The 24,001-nt window shown below is 43.8% G+C and overlaps 1 protein-coding gene across 2 annotated transcripts in view; it reads right to left on the bottom strand.

Moving 5' to 3' along the window:
* The window catches only part of LOC8039346 (tyrosine-protein phosphatase non-receptor type 2), a 72,897-nt gene extending 49,640 nt beyond the window's left edge, over positions 1 to 23,257 (bottom strand). Inside the window, exons 1-2 of one of the 2 annotated variants that reach the window (XM_029981831.4) lie at positions 22,913 to 23,257; positions 1,896 to 1,992 (exon numbers count right to left, since the gene is read on the bottom strand). In XM_029981831.4, the coding sequence (XP_029837691.2) occupies positions 1,896 to 1,992; positions 22,913 to 22,969 (154 nt within the window). In that variant the 5' untranslated portion in view covers positions 22,970 to 23,257. The remainder of the gene's footprint in view (positions 1 to 1,895; positions 1,993 to 22,912) is intronic. The other variant, XM_029981835.4, reaches the window with a different exon arrangement.
* Positions 23,258 to 24,001: the final 744 nt, after the last annotated feature.

The raw sequence follows: 24,001 nt of genomic DNA, 5'->3' as shown, positions 1-24,001 counted from the left end.
AAATGAATTGTTTGCTTCCAGGATATTTGAAGCGTTTGAATCAGCATGAGAGTACATCGGGACAGCCCCACAATTTCCCTCACTGCGAGGTCTCCTAAGATTTTCCAGAAAGGTCTAAGGAACCAGCTGTAGCAGATGATGTGATGCAGGTTGCTTCATCATCTGTGTCGTCTGCTAGGCTCAAAACCCTGCAACTTCCCTGAGAGGCACGTGTAACTTCAAAGGCTTTCTGCTCTTCCCTGTTTTTTGATACACCTAAATGATATTCGGCACCAAGCAGTAATTCGAAGACTCGTTAAATTTTAGCAAAGTTTATTAAAATCTAACAGCAAGATAGGCAACCCTGGAATTTAAGAAAGGCAGAACAGCTCTTAAACGGGAGCACCAGCGAACTTTCTTCTAAACCCACAAAGTGCTTCAGAAGAAGGTACTTGATTTGCAATACCACCGTCGTATTTCCATACATATTACTGACGTCTATTGAAAAATTTATTTTCCTGCGCTTAAGATTATAAATTATTTAAAAACAGAGTAATAAGACATTCAAAGCAAGTGCAATGATATCAGTCAAACAGGCAGAGAGAAAAGCCAAGACCTGGGTTTTCAGAAACTTTAACAATATACTTCGTAACTGTGATTACAATTAGATTTTTTAACCCTGGAGAGTGGGGAAATAGATGGACAGGACAACACGAATCTCCAGCTCGCCTGCACCTTTGCATTAACATCATGTTATTAAAAAAAACTTTTGAAACTTCATTCATATCAGAAGGTTGCTCCTTCTGTCTCTGCCCTTATTGCTCACAAACAAAAGAAGCATTCTGACAAATATGCAGTGGTATGTTTTAATGAAGGCTGAACAATTTCAAACACAATGTTTTTCGCAGATTGCAGGAAGGGGCATTTAGCTTCACCTGTCACCGTAGGAAAGGGGAAAGCAATCGAGTTCTATTCTGGCTTATTTCGAGTTTTCCAAGAAAAAAAAAACCCAATACGTTTTGCATGAAAAGTATATCCATAAATCTGTACTATGTTTTTCACGGTCAACACTATTTTTAAGGTACTTCTTCAGTACTTACTGCATGTATAGCCTGCTCTAGCACCTGGAAGAAATAAAAGTATTAGCTGAAGACAAACGGGTTAAGGCACCGGATTCTCAATTAACCTATTTTCCTGACCATAGTCCGCAGACTATGCACGTCTCAAAGTTGAAATTTTACACGTTGCAGGCTATCTACAGGTGCAAGCTATACCAGGATTTTTTTTTTTTCTTGCAACTGCTCATTGTCAGGAGACGTGTTGAAGTTTGTAAGTCACAGAGTATGCTAATGTTGATTTATGTCTAGTACAAACATCTTTGTGAGGTATAAAGCAAACATTTGTCAAGGTGTGCTGTGTATGAATTTTTTTTTTTATGTACAAATAGGCACGAGGTGCAGATTATGCACTGTGTACAAGCTATCCAAGCAAAAACTTTCCTTTTTTTTTAAAGTGTAATTTCCTAATACAGATTTACAGACCATTCCACTAAAGGCACCACTTAGTTCGGCTGTAGCGCCGCCTACATACATACGGGCATTTCTATGGATTCGGCAGGGCAAAGGAGGGAAAGGGCACGCGCCCAATCCCAATAGCACACGATAGACTGGCCACTCTCATCATTTGGCCAGCTCTGGTGGACTGTAGCGCCGGGACTGCACAAACATCACGGCTCCATTTTCTTCAAACTTCTCAGCCAAGTGGAGTAGTCTATACACCAGGAGCCAGGAAATATGGTAGGTGTGAAGCCGGAATCGAGCTCGATCAAAATAAGCATATGCAAGACGTCTCAACAAACTTCACATCCATATGTAGGATACAGGTCATATTTCCTCCCACATGGCCCCCCAACTTACATGGGTTGACATCCCTGTAGCGATTTAGGTTCCGGTTGTCCGGTCGACGTGCGTCTTTAAACGCGTAGTCATAGTTGCTGGACTTGTGCCTGATTTTCTGTACGGGAAAAGAAAAAATCATCAGCACCATCATCACCATCAACGGGTCAGCCACAGAACGCAATACACTCCAACGAATTGGGGTGAAGCATCGCCCGGCAACAAACTATTTAAATCCTTGCCATCCAACAATGCCAAACAAAATAAACATTGGCACCAAAAAAAATATAGACGCTAAACCTTTGAGGTGCAGCAACACTCACTGGCTTATGCTTTGGATGAGAAATTTAGCCAGTGCAGTACTACTCCTGCCTCGGTAGGAGTGGTACTGCACTGCAGTAGCGGTACATGACTGAATGCCAATATACAATGCTCATCCAGATTGAGACGGGCAGGGACGGGGATGAACCCAGGAGGTTCTACAGCGCAAGCTTTCGCTCCCTGCACTCCGAGCTGTCGACGCACAGTCAATCACTCCTACACAAAGCGTGTTTAGGGCTACGGTTTCCTGGAACGAATGTCTCAACTCTTCCAATTGCTTTTAAAATACTGTAAACGACTTAATTTTCGCGAGGACCTAATTTTCGCGAATTTCTCGAATCGCCTACAATACGCGAAAAATAGGTCCCGCAAACAATTCCGGAAAAATGTAAACAGATTAGAATCTATATTGAGATCCTACCCCATCGCGAAGCTTAGAACCCGCAAATTATTCGAGAACTGGAGCTTTGCCCCAAAATCGGGAAATATTGAGCCCGCAAAAAATAAGTCGCTTACAGTAATTATTTATGATGCATTATTTTTTTACTTCTAAGTTATTGCAGCACCGTCTGGGGTACAACCACAGAAACCAATCTTAGCCAAGTTTACCTTCTTCAGAAACAGATTGGCTGCAGAAACTATTATTGTTGGTTGTCGATGAATTGCGATAGCATTCGTTATGAGGTCAGTGCTGTACGGAACGGCGTTCCAAGGAACGGCATTCCTGGAACGCGTTCCTTTTAGGAGGAACAAAGGAACGCCGCAATTCCATTTTTAATCGGTGGAACTTGAACGGGAGCTCGTTACATTTTTACTAAAACGGAAAAAGGAATAGCATTCCTTTTTTTCGTTGTTTCGAAGAGCAGGACCTCGGAAACTTTTTGGATGCTTATCTTAGGGTTTATTTTGTGTGGTCCTCGCTTTGTAACACTCGGGTGCAGGAGGGCTAGTGGACACTGATTCTTTCTTTTACTGCCCGAGACTGCTCTATGAAAAGCAAAACTTTTAGTCAAAGGAAAAGACACAGAAAGAGGGACGTTTGAAACTCAGCTACTTTTGTTGCTTCCACAAATCTTTATATACACCCAGAAATCTAAGGGCGACTACAGCCATCACTAACTTCCACGCACAAAGACACCTACAGTTACAACAGAAGAATAGGTTACCTGACATCGAACGCACCTTTGTATCCTGAATATTGGTCACTTAAAAGATACAAAAAAATTAATCTTTATTTTTTGTCCCCCACCTTCAAACTGAACAGCGAATCCAACACTCTAAAAAAAGCCCGTGTGTCTACCTTCCCGCACAACACTCACAGAGCCAATCACCGCAACTTACGGAGGCAGCTCAGCGAATGACGATGCTGAAACGTGTTTAGACCAAAAACCGCAGTCTGAGTTGTAACATTTAGCAATGCAAAACGTCACACTTGCATTTCTCAAGGTCACAACTCAGACTGCATTTTTCGCTTTTACTAAATAAGGTAATATTCTACAAGATAATTGTATCGGTGTCATTTTTGTGCATTTACTGGCAATTTTACAGTGACTTTTTACAGAAGTGGTGTGGCAACGAGATTGGGTAGTAGTGGGAGCGGTAACGATACGCGTTTTGATTTTGAGGCCTCATCATTGCAAGCCTTCAAGTGTGTACATCGTTAATATAAAGGAGCTAACACTGTGTTCTTACTTTCTCTGCATGTCACCGTTTTGTGCGCAACACAAATGAATGCAACAGCTGCTGAGCCTTCACAAGAAGAAGTAACAGTATTTTCGTAAATATGCATGTTTTTCAATTTGAGTCACTTGATGCCAGCTTTGCATGAAAGTGTGCATCCCATATTCGCAACGTCTCGTTTTTAACTTCTTCTGATGTTATGACACATGCAAACGTTAGGGAAGATGGGAAGAGTTGGGAATGTCGGATGTGCAATGTCGTGCATGATGGTTCTATGTTGTAGATTTATGCGGATAGATGGAAACTGTGAAAAAACACCAATTAAAAAGTAATATTATTTTTTTTAGCACAAACTACTTGTTAGCCAAAAACAGGATTGCTATACTTGAGAGGTGTGGTTTAAAGTACTTGTAAGTCAAAGTTTTAACTACCTCGTTGTATCACTGGAAACATCAAATGAAAATCACGTTATACAGAATGTACCGCATCGTTTGTCACTTGGGCAGTGGACTGTGTAAATTCCTGGTGTATCTTCTGTTCCTAAGGCAGAAAATACTGAAGAGAACTACACTCAGAAAGGCTGGCAAATACACAGTTACCATGTTGCCTAATCCGCACCTCACCGTAACCACTGGTAGTATTACACCACAGGATGGCAAGTGCACGGCGTCCATTTGTAATCCATGGCCTCGTTGCGTCCTCACACGTGCGCAGAGTTTGACATGTCCAAACTTTGCCAAATCTAAAGTTCGGTAGATTCGGTCCATCACTACTGTCTACCCTCTTGTCCTTGTCCCATTTGTATTTTTTTGGTTGCACCTATACATCCACCAACTAGCCCATCAATGACCGTACTTTACCTTATTCCGTTCCACCTTACGTCCGACCGCAGCGGACGCTACGAGCCATCCCAGCCACTCCAGCTCTGTAAACGTAGCATGTGGGTACACTTTTTTGCAGCCAATCAAGGCACTTTCTTTTCAATGTCACAGGAGCCTCGTACGGCTTTGGATTGGCTCCGACAACTTGTGGCATCATATGCAGCTGGACGTAAGGCGGAACGGAGTAAAGATCACAAAGTCTGCCCCCCCTACCCACCACTATCACTTCTGTAAGTTGGAGCACTCTATCCAATACTGCCTTTCTTCCGTCTGTCAACGAGTTAGCTTTCGTGGCACCAGTGCCATCCGGAGGTGCGGTTGCAGGCAGTGATCCCGCAGAACAGGCTTATTTTGCACTTGCCTCGTCGTAGCCCTGCATGTAGCTTCTCCCCTTGTAAGGTTTTTATGTGTTGCAGCGTGCATCAAAAGAGTGCCCCGCCTCGGGGCAACACGGAAAGCTAGAACGACGCTCGCCGACGAGCCTCTCTCTATGTTGCGAGCCTCGGAGATGATGCATCTTTGTAGTGGTAGTAGTCGTCTTTGTAATAGTACGCGACACTGGCACAGTGCAAATATTTGTTTCCGATAGCTCACTACCTTGAGAGAAAGCCTAAAAATAAATCGATACCAAAAACATAGTTTTCCAGCCATCCACGAGATGGCGCAACCTGTTCCCACGTCTCAAATATGAATTTTAGCGCCGAACGCGAATCGGTAATCAAGCATGATTGTTGGACTATTGACGTGGTAAGGAAAGGGTTGAAATGCGGCTCGACAAGCTCTATTAGTAGGCGATTGAAGCAGTATCTAGGGTCATTACTCAAACTTTCCCTTCAAAACCAGCAACTAAAAAGTATTCCCATAAAATTAATGCCGCATCAGCATTAAAGAATGAGCCTGATAAACCGCTACAACTTCCCGCTCACTTCACCGACGTGTCGTGCCTAAATAAGACAAAATGACGGCCTTGTTCGGTTGTCAGTTCACGGCTAACTTAAAGTGTGTATGCAATGTGTCCCCCTCACACTGATGTATTGTGATCGACACTCAGAAGAAAACCTCCAATCCAGATTGCTATGAAAAAATTACTTTTTTTTACATCCGTCAAGACAGATGCCTGGTTTGCCTCAGGTCCCAATTTACCCAAGTAATATTCACGGTTTGCTTGAAGCCTCTAAGAGCTACAATATCTTTGTTCCCAAACACTTGGCAAGCTTAAAAGAACTCATAGTAGGGCAGTCGTATTGATTTGGAAATTTTAATTTTTCAGATGTAAACTAGCCTTTCTTCAGTCAGAAACGAAACTGACAAAAGTGCACGAAAAAGTTTCTTCCCTCTCTTATCAACTGTTCCTGAACACCGGTGGCCCTCATTCATCAAGGAAAGGAAACCCTCATATCAAAAACTTGGCAGTACCACTTCCCACTTAGGGGACATGCACCAAGGGGAAATAATACTTTTTTATTATTATTTACAACGGCCGATTGAATTTTTCGCTCATTTTTCATCTGGTGTTAGTTTTGATATAGCTAAAGTTTCATGAAGATTTTATAAATATAAAAATATACATTCTAAGCAAACCTTAACAGTTGTATTCTATATATCCTAAAACATATGAATGCTAAATTTCATTGTAATAGGAAAATATTTTGGAAAGATGAAAGTAAAAAAAGTAAAAGAATGAGATTTTGAGTTTTATGGCGTTTTATGATCCCTGAAACTTCATTTTTTATTAATAAAAATAATAAATGCCAGTCATGATCGCGAAGTTAGTCTAATACACATTTGAAGAACTCCCGGCAGCCCAGAACGGCATAAATTTGAGCCATTTTTCTGTGCATGGTTCTTCTGACATTGCCCACCATCACAGTTAGCTTGAGGAGTAGGCCTAGCCGTCTCCTCTCATTTCGATTCTTCTGTAGCAAAAAATAGATAACAAAAAGTTATTTCTCCTCCTGCGAAAAAGTGTCGCTAGAAATTTATCGTATTATGCAAATACTTTTTTATAGCATCTTTACGATTTGCAGACAATGTTTCATTCTTAAAGGGGCCGTGCAACAACTTTTTGACTGGTTTTTAATTTGCACCTAACCTGAGTGCACTGAACGTAGTACCTTAATGAAACTTTTCTTTTCTCGAATTTCGCATTATTTTAAAAGTTACAGGCAAATTAAAATTACAAGAACAAGCAAAAAATAACCTCCTTCACGACCTCCTTGGTCTCGGCTTGAGTGGCTGTGAGCTAGAGGAGAGGCACTGAGCTCATCGAGCACTCACGGCTGCCGCACCCCGTGTCGACGGCTCGGGAGGGCGCCACTTGAGCATGTGTTGGATAGGCTGTATGAAGTGAGTGGCCACGGCGGCTCGCATTGCATTTGCTGCGCGATTAAAGACTAATTCGGCATAACACTTCATTGGCCACAAACGACCGCAAACACGGGGTAAAGATCAGTTCAGAACGGGAGCCACTTCGCACTGCCATACCGCCAAATGGTCAAATCGCCAAATCGCCAGCCGAACCCGCGCCAAAGGCCTTCGGAACGCTCGGAACCAGTGGGATCCTTGAGCCGGTATACGACCACAGCGCCGCCGCGTACATCCGGGACCTTTCTACACTCGCGGGTGCCTTATCCCACTATTCCTTTCTAGTATGCGCCGTTTTTTCCGCCGCTTGGTGGCGGGTATGTCGACGAGTTATTTCGTGTTTCCGTACTTTATAAACTGCATTTGTTTCTTTTCTGGTCTAAAATACTGAACAAAAACTACTTTAATAAATAATTGAAACGGTTCACGACACTTATATTTTGTATTTCGCCTAAAAAAAAGCTTTTAGCGGCTCTGACCAGTAGTAAGGCCAGGACTTAAAGGGCAACTCCGCTTCATTTTTGATATTTAGAAAACTATGCAGCCCTCTTCAGTATCATATAGGAAGACTCCATGTCAAATATTACGATCTAATTCTGTCTGTATATTTAATACACTGGCCAGCAAACTTTCAAATGAGCCAAGTCGCCGAAATCTGCCAACTCTAGCGTGCGACGTGAGGCGCAATCGTCAGCGCAGTCAATGCGACGGAGTTGGAGCGGCCAACGTTGAACCACTACATCAGAGGCATGACTATGTCATTCTCCCGTTTTGTTTGTTTTTACTTCTCAGAGCAAAATTGAACGATGACGTCATGAGTTTCTCCTCCGGCTGTTGACTCAACATCGTCCACGTGATCACCGCAACGCGGATGCGCTAGTTTGCGCTGCCCTGCGCGCTTATCGGTCTGTTTCTCCGCTCCCCCTCTCCTCTTTCGTCTTCTCCCCTTTCCCCTCTCCCCCGGGCCATCCCGCGTCGCGTGTCCTGTACCGCGCCTCCATGAACGTCACAAGACCACGTGGTTCGACGTGATGTGGCCATGACTCTGACAACTCGAGACCAATGTTGCCTGACACAACCGAAGTTTCGGTTTCGGTATCAGCTGATGTTTAAATTAAGATTACACAAATATTATTCCACATTTCGCGAATCCGAAGACGTAGAGCTGTTTAGTAGTGCTTTGTGAAATGGAATCACATGTAAGCCTAAATTTTTTGGAATTGAGCGGAGTTGCCCTTTAAAGGCCCGTTCACACTCTTGCGACCGAGTAAGACCGAGAGAGACCAGACCAGTTTTTAAGCCTCTTGCGATGTCTTAGGACCAGCTCTGCTGCAGCGCATCCGGTCCTAAGACATTGCAAGAGGCTTAAAAACCGGTCTGGTCTCTCTCGGTCTTACTCGGTCCCATATATGTGAACGGGCCTTAAGACATCACATTTCGCGTGCTTTCGGTACCGCGGGTTGCCCCCGTAGGTGGAGGACGTTTCCGTGTCGTCCAGTTAAAATATGACGCACTGATATTTAGTTACTCTCTCCGTGCCCGCTGGCTTGCCCGAACCCCAAGAGACGGGGAAACCGCAAAAAAGGTAGACACTTAAATATGATTGCAGGGCCCCTTTAACCCCGTAAGTGCCTTGGACAAGCTGAGCTCGTCGGCTACTTCCTGGCTAAAAATGCCGTGGACGAGCTCAGCTCGTCCAGTGGTTTTTTCGGTAGCCCTTAATTCCACGGACGAGCTAGGCTCGTCCGAGTAGTTTTGCGGCGCTGATCATAGATGGCAGCACTCGTTTTAGTTGGCAAATATTTTTTACGCCTCCGCTGATTTTTGCGTAATCAACTTTTCAAATTTTATGTGTAATACTATACTCCGCGACAACTTTTCTTGGCAATGCAGTGGAAGGTACAGGCCCGCGTCCCCTCTCCTATTTTGAGTGTATGCAGGCTCTCCTCCTCTCCCCAGAAATGGGGAAGGAGAGCCGGCATACACTCAAAATAGGAGAGGGGACGCGGGCCTGTACCTTCCACTGCATTGCCAAGAAAAGTTGTCGCGGAGTATAGAGGAATAACAATTTAAAAATAAAAAAAAAGATATGGCACTTTTAGGTTACTTTTGGAAAAAGGAACTTGGCACTTACGGGGTTAGGGGATACTCCGGCAATATTTTGATTTACCCCAAGTAATATTTTTGGAATAACTAGCTTTTACCCATTCCAGTATGCTATTTAGTATTGCAATACAGTCGCCGACCGTTTTTGCGGACTCAAACAATTCAGACTTGTTAGATATATCAGACCTAAAGGAGGAACCGTGACTTACCCCATAGAAACAGAGCATATTCACGACCAGTATTTCGGACAGCTTGAAGTCCGAAAGTTTGATTATTCGGACAAAATCGTTGTGAGCGATCAGCGGGAAACACTACCGAGAAGTTGCCATTTTGAATTCCATGTTGGCTGCAAATGAACTGGCTTAGTTTGGCAGCGCAACTTGAGTACTACCGAGTCCTTCCGCTAGGTGAAAAAAGAAATTGGCTTGCTTTGTATGTTTATACATCCTTGATGGTGGTCGCCTCAACGGGTGATCGGTCTCTTAACTCTAGATGAGAAATTTTGCCAGTGCAGTAAAACCGCAAACATGGGGTTTTTAACATGCATCACGCAGTAGTGATTACACGAACCCGTGCCGGTACGAAACTCATCCAGATCAAATGGGGTGGGGGCAGTGGGGATCGAACCCAGAAGGTTCCTAGCGCAAGCTTTCGCTCCACGCTCTGAGCTGAGACGTTAGCCCATTTAACCACTTCCTCCCCTTTCCGCTAGGTGACGCTATGCTAGCCCTTTTCTTCCATTTAGCTGCATGTCATCATCATTATTATTATTATAATTTTGCTTTGTTTCCTTCCATCCCTTCGTGCCTCCGCCCCACTTTTGCGTCGCCAGTCGCCATTCTGCGCTCCTCGATTCGCACCTCTCATCTCGTTCGGAAAACGCTGGCTTGGATGTCATGGCCCCATCTGTTCTTCTGCCGCCACGATGTGTAGTTAAGAAGCACAGGAAGTATTCGACCATAACACTAGAAAAGAAGGCAGCGATTCTCAAGCTAACACAAAGCTGCCGAACCCAAATGGAGGCATAACCTAAAACAAGGCACACAGGCGTAATCTGAAGCAAGGCACTATTTACGGCTTTTTTAAGCCCACTTGGAAATAATAAAGGCAAGTTTTTTAACCTGCTGATTTTTTGGACTGCTTCATTATTTGGACGTTTTTTCGGTCCCTGCGAAGTCCGGATTTTTTTTTCTCACTGACCTTCTCTCCCATTTTGGAAGTGATGACACCGGATACAGTTTGGCGCCTGCTCGCCCAACCGTTTGGAGTTCCGGCGGAAAAAGCACCAGAAAGTTGCCGGTGCTTCCCGGAAAACCAACAACCGAACGGTGCGCGCCAGCCAGAAACTGACCACGCGAACACTATTGCCGGTTTTCCGGCAAAGTAATGGCGAATTCGCGTGGTCAATCGTCGGCAACTTATTTTGCCGGAAAACCGGCAATAGTGTTTGCGTGGTCAGTTTCCGGCCGGCGCGCACCGTTCGGGTGGTGGTTCTCCGGCAAGCACCGGCAACTTTCCGGCGCTTTTTCCGCCCGAGCTCCGAACGGCCGGGCGAGTGGGCGCCAGACTGTATCCGGTGTCGTCACTTCCGAAATGAGAGAGAAGGTCAGTGAGAAAAAAAATGAACGAAAGAACGAAACTGATCTGAAGTAACTTTAGCAGCCGCTACGGAAGTCAATCCAAGTCGCTGGGACATGAGTGACGGCGGCGACAGGCTCTCGCTAGCGGTGTCGCGCGGGCAAGAGGCGAAGTAAATTGCCACCGTCTGGCGTTTCGTGTTCGGGTGGTGAGGGTCACGTGGTGTGCCGCCGCCGCGTTTCTGGTTGCCGGTTCCGCCGGCTCGTTCTCGCCGGCAACTGACCACCCGAATTCGCCATAAGTTGCTGTCGACTGACCACCCAAATTCACCATATGCAGAGCATTTGGTTCATGCTGCTGGGTGGGTGCCGCAGGGAGCTTTCAAAACATTAATTTGACACCATGAAACTGTTTGTAATCAGTTGGGAACAAAGTCTACAGTCCAAAGAGACAACCCCTGACCCCCCTGACGTCACTTTTTCATTGTTGCCAGTAAAGGGTTTCCCTTTAACCCCTTAAGTGCCACATTTTTTTTTCTAGGAACCTAAAAGTGCCATTTTTTTTTTATTTTGAATTTTTATTCCTCTAGTATTACGCATAAAATTTGAAAAGTTTATTACGCAAAAATCAGCCGAGGCGAAAAAAATATTTGCCAACTAAAACGAGTGCTGCCATCTATGATCAGCGCCGCAAAACTACAAGGACGAGCCTAGCTCGTCCGTGGAATTGAAGGCTACCGAAAAAACCACTGGACAAGCTGAGCTCGTCCATGGCATTTTTAGCCAAAAAATGGCTGACGAGCTCAGCTCGTCCAAGGCACTTAAGAGGTTAAAAAACATGGTGAGGACCAAAACTGTAAATTCAGTAACTTGTAAAAAAAATATTTTCACCCAATATTAGAGTTACTCTTTTAGCGATGGTGTGTTTAGCAAATTTTCAGGCAAATCGGGGACTATCAAGAAGGCGCCGAAGTACCCTTTTAAAGGACATGCGCCCGGGGAAAACATTTTTTAAAACAATTTACACTAACTGAATAAAATTTTCACAGTTTATAGAGCTTGATCTCCTTTTTATCAATCTTCTGTTAGATTTATTATAGCTTCTTTTTCTTTTTTTTGTTTCGGATGCCATTCACATGCCTTTCTGGGTCGCCGGAACTTCTTCAATTGTGTATTTAACTGATTTTGCAATGACACCCAGTCCTTACTATTTCATACATAAAATGTAAAGATTCAAAGATAATGAAGCACCCTAAAACCTGAAATCACATTTTCTTCATCCTATTGCTCTTTTAAGATCCACACCTCCCCTGAAACAACCGTGCCTTATCAGAAGTGAACTCTGAACTTTGTACAGACATCAGCAGAAGTATTACTTCCACATCTGTTGAATAAAACTGGAATCTCTTCCGAAATAAGCTTAACTATCTCGGCAGCAATTGTGCCCCAGATGTCTGTATTAAATCTGGCAGGAACCAGCTGCTATTCAATAAGACAGTCAAAACACTTGGAGATACAAAAACCTTCCACTGCGCAGTTAAATGCTCTGGCCTTGCCTAAATCAAGCTCTCCAAAATAAATGTGAAAAAGTCTAAGGTCAAGCAGAAGACAAACGAGACACAATGCCACTACTGCGTCTGCCTTCTACCCGTCTTTCTGTTGTCTTTCCTACTGCGTTTATTCCGGAGAGCATAAAATTTTAATGTTGAATGTGTTTTATCAGTTGAATTCTGCAAGAAAAAGAAATGGTCACGAAGAAGCGTCACGTCAATTTCTCCGCTAAATTTAGCAGAGAAACTACTGTCACGCGTTGTCAATTTCCCAACTAAATCTAGTGAAGAAACCAACGTTATGTGACCGTGTCATGTAATTACGTCATGTGATGTCACGTGACCACAGTGGGAAAACTAATGTGATGTGACCACAATACATTACGTCAAGTCACGTGGATTCAATTTCAGCGAGTTGGTGTTTCCACTCCACAGATTGTGTTCTCCCCGGTCTTTGTTGGAAAGATCGAACTTGCACAATTTTTTTTTTTATCTCCTGCTGTACTCCCTTCTTATCTAAAGCTATCTTGATAGGGCCCATATCACCAAAGTTTCACCAACCATTTATGAATCTTCAAAGTTAAAAACCTCAACAAGTATGCCTTCCACTTCCATTGTCTATAGTCATGTCACTAGTGACAGTGTTTATCATCTCCTGGAATGAGAAAGTAAGAGACTCAAGCAATCAATGCCTGCCAGTTAATCTTAACACCTCATATCCTTCAGGAGGATCAATGGCTGGAGCACGTTGAGCGAAAGCTCGCGCTGCTGAACCAAGAGATCCTGGGTTCAATCCCTATCACCCTTGCCCCTTCAATCTGGATGAGCATCGTACCGGCGCGCAGTCGTGTATCACTACCGCGTGATGCAAGCTGAAAGAGCCCAGGCTAACAGTTGCTGGCACTGGATTAAAAAAAATTTTCGTCTACAACGGAGACACCAGACGTCCACGGTGGCCGACTGACTTTCCGCCCTCTTAACAAACACACAACACAATTCTTCTATCGTTGAGGACACCCTCAAAGGGTCCAGTTCATATCTCACTCTAATTTCTAAATACCGCTCAAGAAGCTATGATCCGATAGATTTGGAAAAATCGAGAGAAAAAACTGTCTGCATATAAAAATGATAACTAATCACCTGCATTCAATTATCAAAGAAATATAAGTAGCTCTAACACAAACAGTGGCATTAACTCTATTCCTTATTTTTGACTCATTAAACATGAGATTATATGCGTCTAAAGATAAATTTATGCCTAAATATAACATTTGTCCCTCCTCTAAAATGCAAGAATGAAGAAGCATTTACAGCTCCTAACCTATATAGTAACAATTACAGAGCAATGTCATATTCCTAACCTTACGAAGCACATATGGTGTCCATCTTGAATGGGTACAAAGCGGCTTTTAATTTATTAAAACAAATTGAAAAATACCTTCTCAAAAATAACTTTGCTAACGAATTCCCCGAGTTCTACGGGACTCTACAGCAAGCTATCATAGTCATAGGTTAATTATTTAATTGGATAATGAAAGAGTAAATATTGCCACACGCTTCTCACTTTTCTCCTTAAATATTAAAGGGGCCATAAAACAATTGTTTAAGTTTTTTCTTCTTAGATTTCCTCCTCAGCTAGCTCAAGACGGAAAGGAGGGACACCTCACCCCTTGCTCAAACCCTCGTTTGTGTACCCGGACACCGCCATTCTCCCCCTAGAAGATTAGCCCGTCGCTCAAAACTCTGACAAAAGGTGTTGTCCCCACCCCGTTTCTTCCTAAGCTGACAGTGCTGTGCAAGCTATGTGCTCATTGGGCCAGCCACGCTTTTGCCACGTGATCACGCTCTCTCATGCATACCCACACACAGAGAATGAGGTCAGGTGAGGAAAGGAAGGCAGCTGATTGGTCCGGCAAGCGCATAGTTTCCACCGCACTATCAGCCAGTGTTCTACGGAACGGCGTCCCTATAGGAGTAACGAAGGAACGCCACCGTTCCATTTTGCATAGCTGGAACTGAAACGGGAACTCGTTGCATTTTTACGGGAACGAAAACAGGAACAGCGTTTTTTTTTTAGCCCAATGGGGTTATTTTTATTTTATTTCTAAGACGGAAATTCTGAAAAGTATAAAAACAATATCTTTACGAAGAGCAGGATCTTAATAACTTTGCTGTGATTTATCTCGGGGATTATTTTGTGGGATCTTCGCTTGGTAACAGTCGGGTGCAGGAGAGCTAATGCACATTGATCCTTTTTTCAGTGTCCGAGACTGGTATAAAAAGCAAAATTTTTAGTAGAAGGAAAAGACACAGAAAGAGGGACGTCTCAAACTCAGCTACTTTCTTTGCTTCCACGAATCCTCATTTACCCGGAAATCTAAGGCAGACTACAGCTATCACTGAACTTCCACAAAAAAACAAAAAAAAACACCTACAGTTACAACAAAAGAACATTAACCTTTATTTCATCAAAAATTAACCTTAATTTCATCTTCCCTTCTCCCCCTCCTCCTTTCAATCCGAACAACAAATCCCACATTTTACGAAGGGCTGGTAGTTATCAAGACTGACTTTTCACAAGCTCTGGCCTCTTCTCCACTTGCTCGTCTTGCGGACAGCAACATCGAGAACCAACTGTTGTTAGGTTCGAACAAGGAACTTTGTTAGATTGAAACGTGGGAGGTTGTTGTAAAACATGCGTGCAATGTGGGGGAACAGTACATTTGGCTCGTCTGAATCGGCCACCACAAACCTGAGTATGGTTAAACTGATTTTTTTAAAGCGGAATACAACAATCAATAAAACCTTGCTTCCGCTTGTTTTCTTCTCCTGCCCTTCCATCACGGCATTGGAATTCATATGTTGCCATTTGATAGAATAGATAGATAAAAAAATGCTTTCATTTGATCTAACTATACATAGTAATTAGCTCAATAGAAAAGTAACGTATATGTAACGATACATTCCTTTTTTAAAGAGTAACGGGAACGAGTTCCTTCCTCACGGATGGAACTTGTAACGGGAACACGTTCCAAAAATCAGAAGTAACAAGGAACGAGCTTTCGTTCCTCTTTTTGAGGAACGTGAACAACACTGCTGTCAGCTTAGGGGTGAAGGGAATAAGTGAGGTCCAATGTCATGTGACGCACATTTGGGCCGAGTGATGAGCTTTGGGTACCGCGGATGTATCGCAGTGAAAAGGCAGATAGTTTTCGAAGGAAAAAAGGTATGAAATAGTCTGCAGCGTTTTCAAAGTTTTGTACCGAAAATCAGACTTGACTTTCTACCTTCTTTCTTTTGGCCCACTAAACGATATAATATTAGTAAAACCCTAATCTAAATTCATTTATCCCAACCCAAATTCGTTTCCTGGCCCCTTTAAAGGGAAGATGGGGCACTTCTACATTTGAGAAAAAACGCTTGAATTGCGTTCATTTGGCCTTTAGAATAACAGATATCAAAATTATATTTTAATGTGACGCGCCGGAGAGCCATAAGAGCAATTTCAAAATAGGGCTTAAGCCACGTCTCCCTAGCCTTGGGCAGCCAAAAGATCCGTCGATGACATCACGTACAGCGACTGTCTTGCGCGTTTTTCTCGCGTTTAACAAAACTTACGCAGCAAATGGTTTGGGTATTCGGGTTCACGGGGTAAAAGTACACTAGAATTCACTTCTAACTCATTTTTTCCAAGAAGCTCCGTAGCTTCCCTTTAATGTTAAAGGAGCACTGACACCCCCCAAAATTTATTTTTTAATTTTTTGCCAGGCAATTCATTATGGTGTCAGAAGACTACCCAATCAATATTGTGCTACAGCGTCACAAACATTTTTAAAAAAGTAAAAAACAATTGCTCGAAGACTGGGGAGAAAGAAGAAATATAGAGGAGGAGAGAGTTGGCAAAAGTCACGTGGCTGTGCAAATTTTTTTTCCCCATCAATGTATTTGCTGCTTCTTAGAAGCAACAAAAAATGGGTATCATATTTTTCTATTTTTATTATTGTGTGTGTGCCTTCGATGACCCATGACTTAGATTATATCTGGTGGTTGTGTCTAAACCATAGAAAATGGCATGTGACCACAAAGAAGAGAGTGAGTGCGACTCAAAGCGGCATGTTCCTGATCGGCGGTTTTCGGGCGGAAAGAAAACGAATTTGAAGCCACAATTTGTTTTCTGGGTAGTTGGGCTCTCATATGTCATATAAAAATAAAAACCTTGGCATGGCAAATAAAAACCTCAAATGCCCCTGTAGGAGAATAAAACTTTTACACCGCATACTCAATATTTTTACAGAGTGGACCCACCAAGAGCTTTCCTAAAAATTGTCCCAAATTATGTTTAAAAAATATTCTCTACCACAAAACTTGTGATTTAAAATCACTTTAACAGCAAAAATTCAGGAAAAATCTCTCGTCACCTTCTAAGCATTCATATTGAAAAGAAGAATGAGGCAATATGTGCTTGTTAAATCTAATTAACTAATTAGCCTGCGACTAACAGCTTGCCCTAGGATCCTCAAGGACATAGGGAATTTGTCAGCAAAGCTACATTTGAGTATATTTTACTAGAGTTCTTTTAGCTATTAATTAAAAGACGAACACCATGGGACAAGGGGCTTAAACTTTCAGTACTTGGTGCAGTCTGTTACTGTTCCTCAAATTCCAATTGTTCTCATTAGCTAACCATTTACCACTTTTGGAAGAACTGGTGCCCGCCCCCCCCTCCCCCCTCTCCTTTTTTGGAGGCTTGATTCAAGTAATCCTTGGTAGTAAACTTGACGAAATAAAGGGCCCCATTAGGAATGGGATGGGTGAAGCTACCTTGCACCAGTGTTGTACACGTTCCTACAAAACAGGAATAAAAGCTTGCCCCTCATTCCTTCTCAATCTTCTTCTTCCTCCTCATTCCTTCTCAAAGCTCGCTCCTCATTCCTTCTCAAAATGGAATGAGTCACCGTTACAAGTTCCAGTGGTTCGAAAAGAGTGCATTCCCGTTATATTTCCAAGACTGAAAGGTGTTGTCACATTAATGTTACATTTGCATATTGTCACGGGTGGTGACTAATAAACAAGAAATTAACAGGAAGAAATAAACGTTTAATGTGGCGAACTTGTGCCAAAAAAAAAAATAAAAGGGTACAAAGAATACTAACAGAGCGTCGCGGGCGTCGAAGTCGGCGAAAACGCAGGATCGAGCGCTGGGGCGAGACTGACTCCTGCTTGCCAGGCGGGAGCATTCGATGTAGAAGGTTCGACGCGTAGAACATTCTAACCTCGAATCAGCTAGACGGTTCTCGAATTCACCAGAACATCACATTACAGTGTCAACAAAAATGTGCCTCCGCGGCTAGGAATCGAACCCTGGCTTTCAGCGTGGAAAGCAAACACGATAACCGTTAGGCCACGCGCGCGCTGCCTACTTAGCCAGTTGCACGCGCGGCAATATTTAAATAAAATACTTTGCTGTATAAACCATAGAAAAGATAAGGCAAGCAAGCGAAAATATCCACACTGATCTATGCGTCAAATTGCCACGACCACATTTGTTCCAGTCCCTTGTTTCCGACTATCTCTCAGACACTTCCTCATCCTTCGAAGTCGGGCGTTGAAATAGTCCATAATAAAAAGCCCCAATGCCTACTGAATTCCGATAAAATTGATAATAAATAGACAAGAAAAAAAGGAACATCGTTCCTCCTGCCATTTCTTCGAAAACGAAAACTAGTTCCCATTCCAGCTTTACCCAATGAAAGGCGGAATGGTGGTCTTCCTTAGTTCCTTCTAAAAGGAGCACTTTCCAGGAACGCTGTTCCGTGCAACGCAGCTTTGCGCATGCTTGGTGGCAAAAGACAAGCCACAATGGATGCAAAAGCGACATTTCGGGAGCTTGATTTAAGTCACAGAGGTCAATGGAGCCAACAGAATCTTGCTTTGTTGCTTGAAAAAATGCTCGCACTTGCTCATGCCACGCCCACTCGACTTCACAGTGAAAAACTTTATACTGGAAATTCGAACGATGGTGGAATATAAATAATGCATTGCAAAAGTAACCTCAGCTGTTTGGAAGGGTGCAGGAATTTGCACATTTTTTTCTAATGTATACAAACAATGTTCTAAATGGCATCAGGTCAAGCATAAGGTAGTTTGCTGACCACTGCCTAATTTACTGTCTATCCAAAACTGTTCCAGATCACCTAGCACAAAAGAGTAATCCATTTGTTTTATTTACTTCGATACCCACATCACTAGGTAAGCATCACAGCAGGGGAGACACGAGATATTACATAGCACAACAAATACAGCCCAGGAAAAAAGCAAATAACAAAGTCAAAGGTCAATGGCACACTCACAACATGGATTTATCAAAAGATTGTGAATTTTTAGAAAAAAAAAAAGGCATTTCATCCAGTTAGTTTGTGCAGAAAACTCATTAATTTTTTGATGATTATTTAGTATGCGAGAAAGATAATGTGAGGTGCCACGATGCATTGAGACTTATCCAGATAGGTGTTAACATAAGGGCCATACAAAAAATTTCTGGCATAGATGTTTGTGCATATCCTGCAAGAGTTAACACCCTAATAGAAGTTTTACTTCTGAGATGCTATCCCAGGAACTACTGTTATTTGACATAGTGCTACAAACAACCCAGCTGGTAGTGCATTTTTCTTTTATGCAGAGGGCCAAGTAACTGCCATGTGCCTTAGCTACTCTTAACGTAAAACGTCTACAGGCAAGGTTTTCAGGTGACGCGAAGCCCCAGAAAGCATAACCGGGAATTTCCCTGCTAAATTTAGCGGGGAAAACGACGTCACATGGCTTTGTGTCAAGTGACCTCTACACAAATTCAGTTTCCCTGCTAAATTTATTAGAGAAAATGACGTCACATGAAGGCCCGTTCACACTCTTGCGACCGAGAGAGACCAGACCGGTTTTTAAGCCTCTTGTGATGTCTTAGGACCAGCTCCGCTGCAGCGCATCCGGTCCTAAGACGTGGCAAGAGGCTTAAAAACCGGTCTGGTCTCTCTCGGTCTTACTCGGTAGCATATATGTGAACGGCACTTGACTTTATGTCATGTGACCATATGCAAGTTCAGTTTACCCGCTATTCATCATTCCCCAAACTCTGTGGTCAAGGACCGACCAGACAGGGAAAGTCTAGTCACTGGGGTGCAGTCGATAGGGTGGAGTGGAGAAACCTTGAGGCACAGCTCGAGAAGAAATGCCAATAGACTCTAACGCTAAGCCAAGAACGCTTTGCGTAGCAACACAATTGCAGAGCAATTTGCTATGCATTTTTTTGAGCACTGGATAGTATGTCATATTTGCTGACTTTATATTTTGCAATCTTGCCAGAGCACTGTCTTTTTCTACACATTTTCCAATTGGAAAATTTTGTGGTGCTGAATATATTCGGTGTATCTTCAAAGACCTTCAAAAAATCCTAAAACTAAAATGGTTCGAAAAAAAAAAAAAAAAAAAAACTTGTTTCGCCAACAAATTGCCAGCCATGACGCGTGTCGGGGATTGCAAAGACAGACTCCCGTAATTAGCAAAATAATAACTTAAGGTTTACTAATAAGTTCTTTAATTCATGAAAATAAACATACAGTTCCAATGAGAAACTTTCTGAGTTTGACCGAAAACCCCTAGTTTAGAAAGTTTTAGGCCAGTTTGAAAGACTTGAGAAGTGGAGGGGGTAAGCTAAAGTTAACATTCGAGCAGCAGGCGCTAAGGCAGACACGGGAAACCCCAAACGATTTTCTTATCATTGGCATTTTAAAATCATCTGCCTTGTGCCTGCTGCACGAGCAGTAACTTAAGTGCAACCCTGTGTTTCAAGCCGTCCTAAAATTAACCGATTTAGGGGGTCTTCGACGACTTTCAGCAAGTTTCTAATTGGAACCATGTGTTCATTTTCCCTCAAAGTTAATTAGTAAATTTAAGGAAATTTCTTTGCTAATTAGTGTTTTTCGCAATACCCAACATCTGCCCTGGATAAACACCAGGTAGTTGCGTGATTATCCTGCCGGTCTCGTATCCGCAAAAATTTAGTCGTCGCGAAATATTAGTCATTAACAGTTAATTGCAATAACATACATTTGGAGATTCATAATCCCCTCCGTTACTTAATTTCGTTTGAACATGAGTAACTGTAACTAAATTACATTCATAGAGTACCCTTTCCAGCTCTGCTTTCGAGCCTTTGAGGTGCCCAGATGATGTTCTCAACAGTCTGTCTGTGCCCTAGCTTCTACCAGCAAAGTCAAATGTAACACTGCATGAAACAATTTTCCAAACTTGTGCACCAACCGAAATGGGGAAAAAGCAAGCTTCTTAAAAAAAATATTTCTCCAGAGCCTTTCTGGCGACATTTTCCTCAAACTAGCCTCTGCTCGCACACATCAGTTCTGTACTCTCTCAACACTCTCTTCTCAGCTTTCGCATGCCGCACAGGCGTTGTAGAGAATGTGCATTTGATAGCGGACAGAGTCGCTCGCCACCACGCGATGCTTATTCGCCGTAGACAGGCTGTCGTCCAACGTAGCACCCAAAAAGACTGAAAAGACTGTCGCTGCATTGTGTCGTAAGCAAAGTTCGGGCAACAGCTCCTAGCCTACCAAGACTGCGATGCTGGATTTCCTATGTCACCTAGGGGACGCCAGTGCTGGGCACCGAGTACCACTACTGTGTAGCTGTTCGGCCATGACTCGTATTTGGCCAGCGAGTTGCAGCCAAATGCTGAATCTGTTCCCCATGCTGGCTTCTTGTAGACAGAGAAAATCCAGCAGTACGGCTGCGTTATCAAGGAGACTTTAGTTCGGGTCCCCGCATAGAGTTGTGTCAGTTGGCACCATAGAGTTAATAAATATTCTAAAGGGAAGGTCCCACGCATTTGGGCCACTTCGAAACGGCAGGGCATAGATGCAGACATTGGTGGCCCCAGTGGCGGTTTCGATGGGCCCGTATCGCTGGCGGCGCCTTCATGTACACAAAGAAGCATCAAAACATCACCTGTGAGGTCTGTACCTAGTTCTTTTCTGCCTAATTTGCAGGAAAACACCGGAATGGTGCCCTAGACGAAAATAAATTATGTTGACGAGCGCTCGGACAACTTCAACTCGTCGCACCAAAACGAGCGCGCCCAAGCTTTCGTCAGCTTTCCTCCCCTGCTCTTCGGTCGCTTATTTCTCATTCTTTCTCTAGGGAACACGGATGTCGGCACTCAGGACTTTGCCACATCCTTCTCCCGTCTTTGTACCGTGTTGGTTGGCACGAACGTTGACGTGGATTCACCTGGAGCAGTGCAAGCAGTGCTTCTGCGGTAATGACAACATTCCACTCTGCGCGTTGCAGATCGGAGCCAGCACCAAGTTCGACGGCTAAGACGAAGCGCTCCGCACACGCGCAGCAACGGCTACACTTCTACAGAATACCGCAAGTTCACGGGGTTCACCTTGCTTCTCCTGCATAGCCTTCCACTCTTTCCACCTTAGTAGAGAAAAGGCTGGAGAGGAGGCCGGTGGAGTAACACCCTCTTTAGCATTCACTCTGCTTACGTGGAAAAAGCGGAGGGCTCTGTGGGAGGACCTTGTCCTGCTGTTCTTGAACTGCAACAGAGTATAAAAGTCCCTATTCGTGTTCAAAACTAAATGTAAAAAAAAAAAAAAAAAAAAAAAAAAGAATTATTGTACTACTTGGCTACTAGCACTACTGAAATGTGTGTTTCTGGGGGCGCAATTCATTTATTTCCAAGGCCTTTAGAGCTGTTCTCGACGCTTTCCGGGGACTTCCCATAGCAGCGGCGAATTTAATTGCTTATTGCCACGCAAATAAAACGCAACAAGCGTCCTTAAAACTGTCAAGTGCGCAGCCATCCGAAACTTTCGTTATAAACGTTCCTTCTTTTCGTGAAAAAAAAAAAAAAAAAATTTTTTTTCTTCTTTTATTAGAACGGAGGAAGTGTGCACCGGCTCCAAACGGGCGACTTTGAACACGCTGGCTGCCCATGCACAAGAAAATAGATGCCCGGCCCTCTCAGGTTCGGTTTGGGAAAATTTTTTCAGCCTTTAGGAAGTTATCCACGAGGACCCGGAACTTCTGTACGTCGTGCTCAATAAAATGCGATAGAAAAGTCTACTTATCCGAGGCGAACATCGCTACGCGAACGACCCAAAAGCATGGGTAGTGTATATGCCTAGCACATGGGCAGCATCTACCGAGGCTCTTGTCTTATCGGATCGGGTGCGTAGCACACGAACCTCCGGTACAAGGCCCACAGGAAGTCCAGAGTAACAACAACATTCTGTCACGCGTTACGAGTAGGCATTGTTAATTGCTCCTAAGCCTAAAAGCCCTCTACCACTCCGACGCTACGGCGGCGATCGCTCGACGTAGGCCGATTGTTACGACGGTGACACCAAATGGCTACATATTGGCACCTCTTCTCGTTTTTCTTTTTTTAATTCAGTCGGCAGAGACCAGGCTGTGAATGGAAGAAAACTTGCGCAACGCGGCGGCGACTTTTGGACGATTGAAAGGGGAACACCAATTCGTACCTGGTACACGGAATTCCACGAGTTTTTAGAGTCGATCTCTTCAAATTCCTGTTCCATCTCCGCATGGACGCAAGGATGGGTTACCTCCTGCCCGCCACACTTGGTCCGTTTCGGCTCGTAGCGCACATCTTTTCAAAATGTACTGCCCCGCGCAACAAGGAACACGGCAACGAAGAGCGCGCACAAGCACCCACACAAACACGCACAGCGGCACACAACACAAGAGCACAAGAGAGGTACAGAAACAGAGCAAGCCGGAGAGCCACAGCTAAGGCCAGGCCGCCAGGCGCCAGGGAAGCCCGCGTCCCCTTAGTTTTACGTGGACATATACTACGCCAGTCTGACGCTGGTCACCTCTCTTCCGAATTTTTAAGGTAACTTGCGCCATCTACTGAATCATTTCGCTCGAAAAGATGAGTGGGTGGATGAATGGGATACGTAAATGGATAGACCATCGATAATAGCCATCTTCAGGCCATCTTATTTGCAGTGGGTGGTCGGTTGCGCCACAACTTGTCCTTGTCTTTCTGTTGCGCTATTTTTTAATATCGCGACTCCAGCAAAACGGACGCCGCCAAGCGGGAAAATCGGGAACCAGTCGGTCCAGGTCGCTCCGCGCCCCGCCGCGTCTCTGATGGCTTTCGCGGACACGTGCTGTCGGCGCGGGGGCGAGCAATGTAATTTGACGAAGGTCCGAAAATTTCTTAAGTTTGCCTGAGTGTTCATTAGTGTGGTGAAGCCCTCAGTAGTTTGTTTCTTTCCATCACGTGTTTGTGATGGAAACACACGGTCGCAACACACGGTCGCGTGCTTTCAATTTTTTGGATGAGGAGGAATCAAGGAAAAACGTTTTGATTTCTCGTCTGTCTCTACTCACATTCAAAGTGACGACTACTTGGTAACTGATAAGTGGTTTCTTTATAAGGATGTAGAACAGTGGACTGAGGTCGACAGACGAAGTGTTTCACTGGAGGGAACACCAATGTTGCAGTCAAGTGAATGGGAACGTTCGATAGCTGCTTTCCTTGAGTTTGGTTGTGCTCAATTAGCTTCAAGTTAATTTAGACACTAACGCCGGCCGGTGCGTTG

This window comes from Ixodes scapularis, unplaced genomic scaffold (assembly GCF_016920785.2).
Source record: "Ixodes scapularis isolate PalLabHiFi unplaced genomic scaffold, ASM1692078v2 PGA_scaffold10__122_contigs__length_95168666, whole genome shotgun sequence".
Lineage (NCBI taxonomy): Eukaryota > Metazoa > Arthropoda > Arachnida > Ixodida > Ixodidae > Ixodes > Ixodes scapularis.
This window is presented reverse-complemented; position numbering and strand designations above follow the sequence as displayed.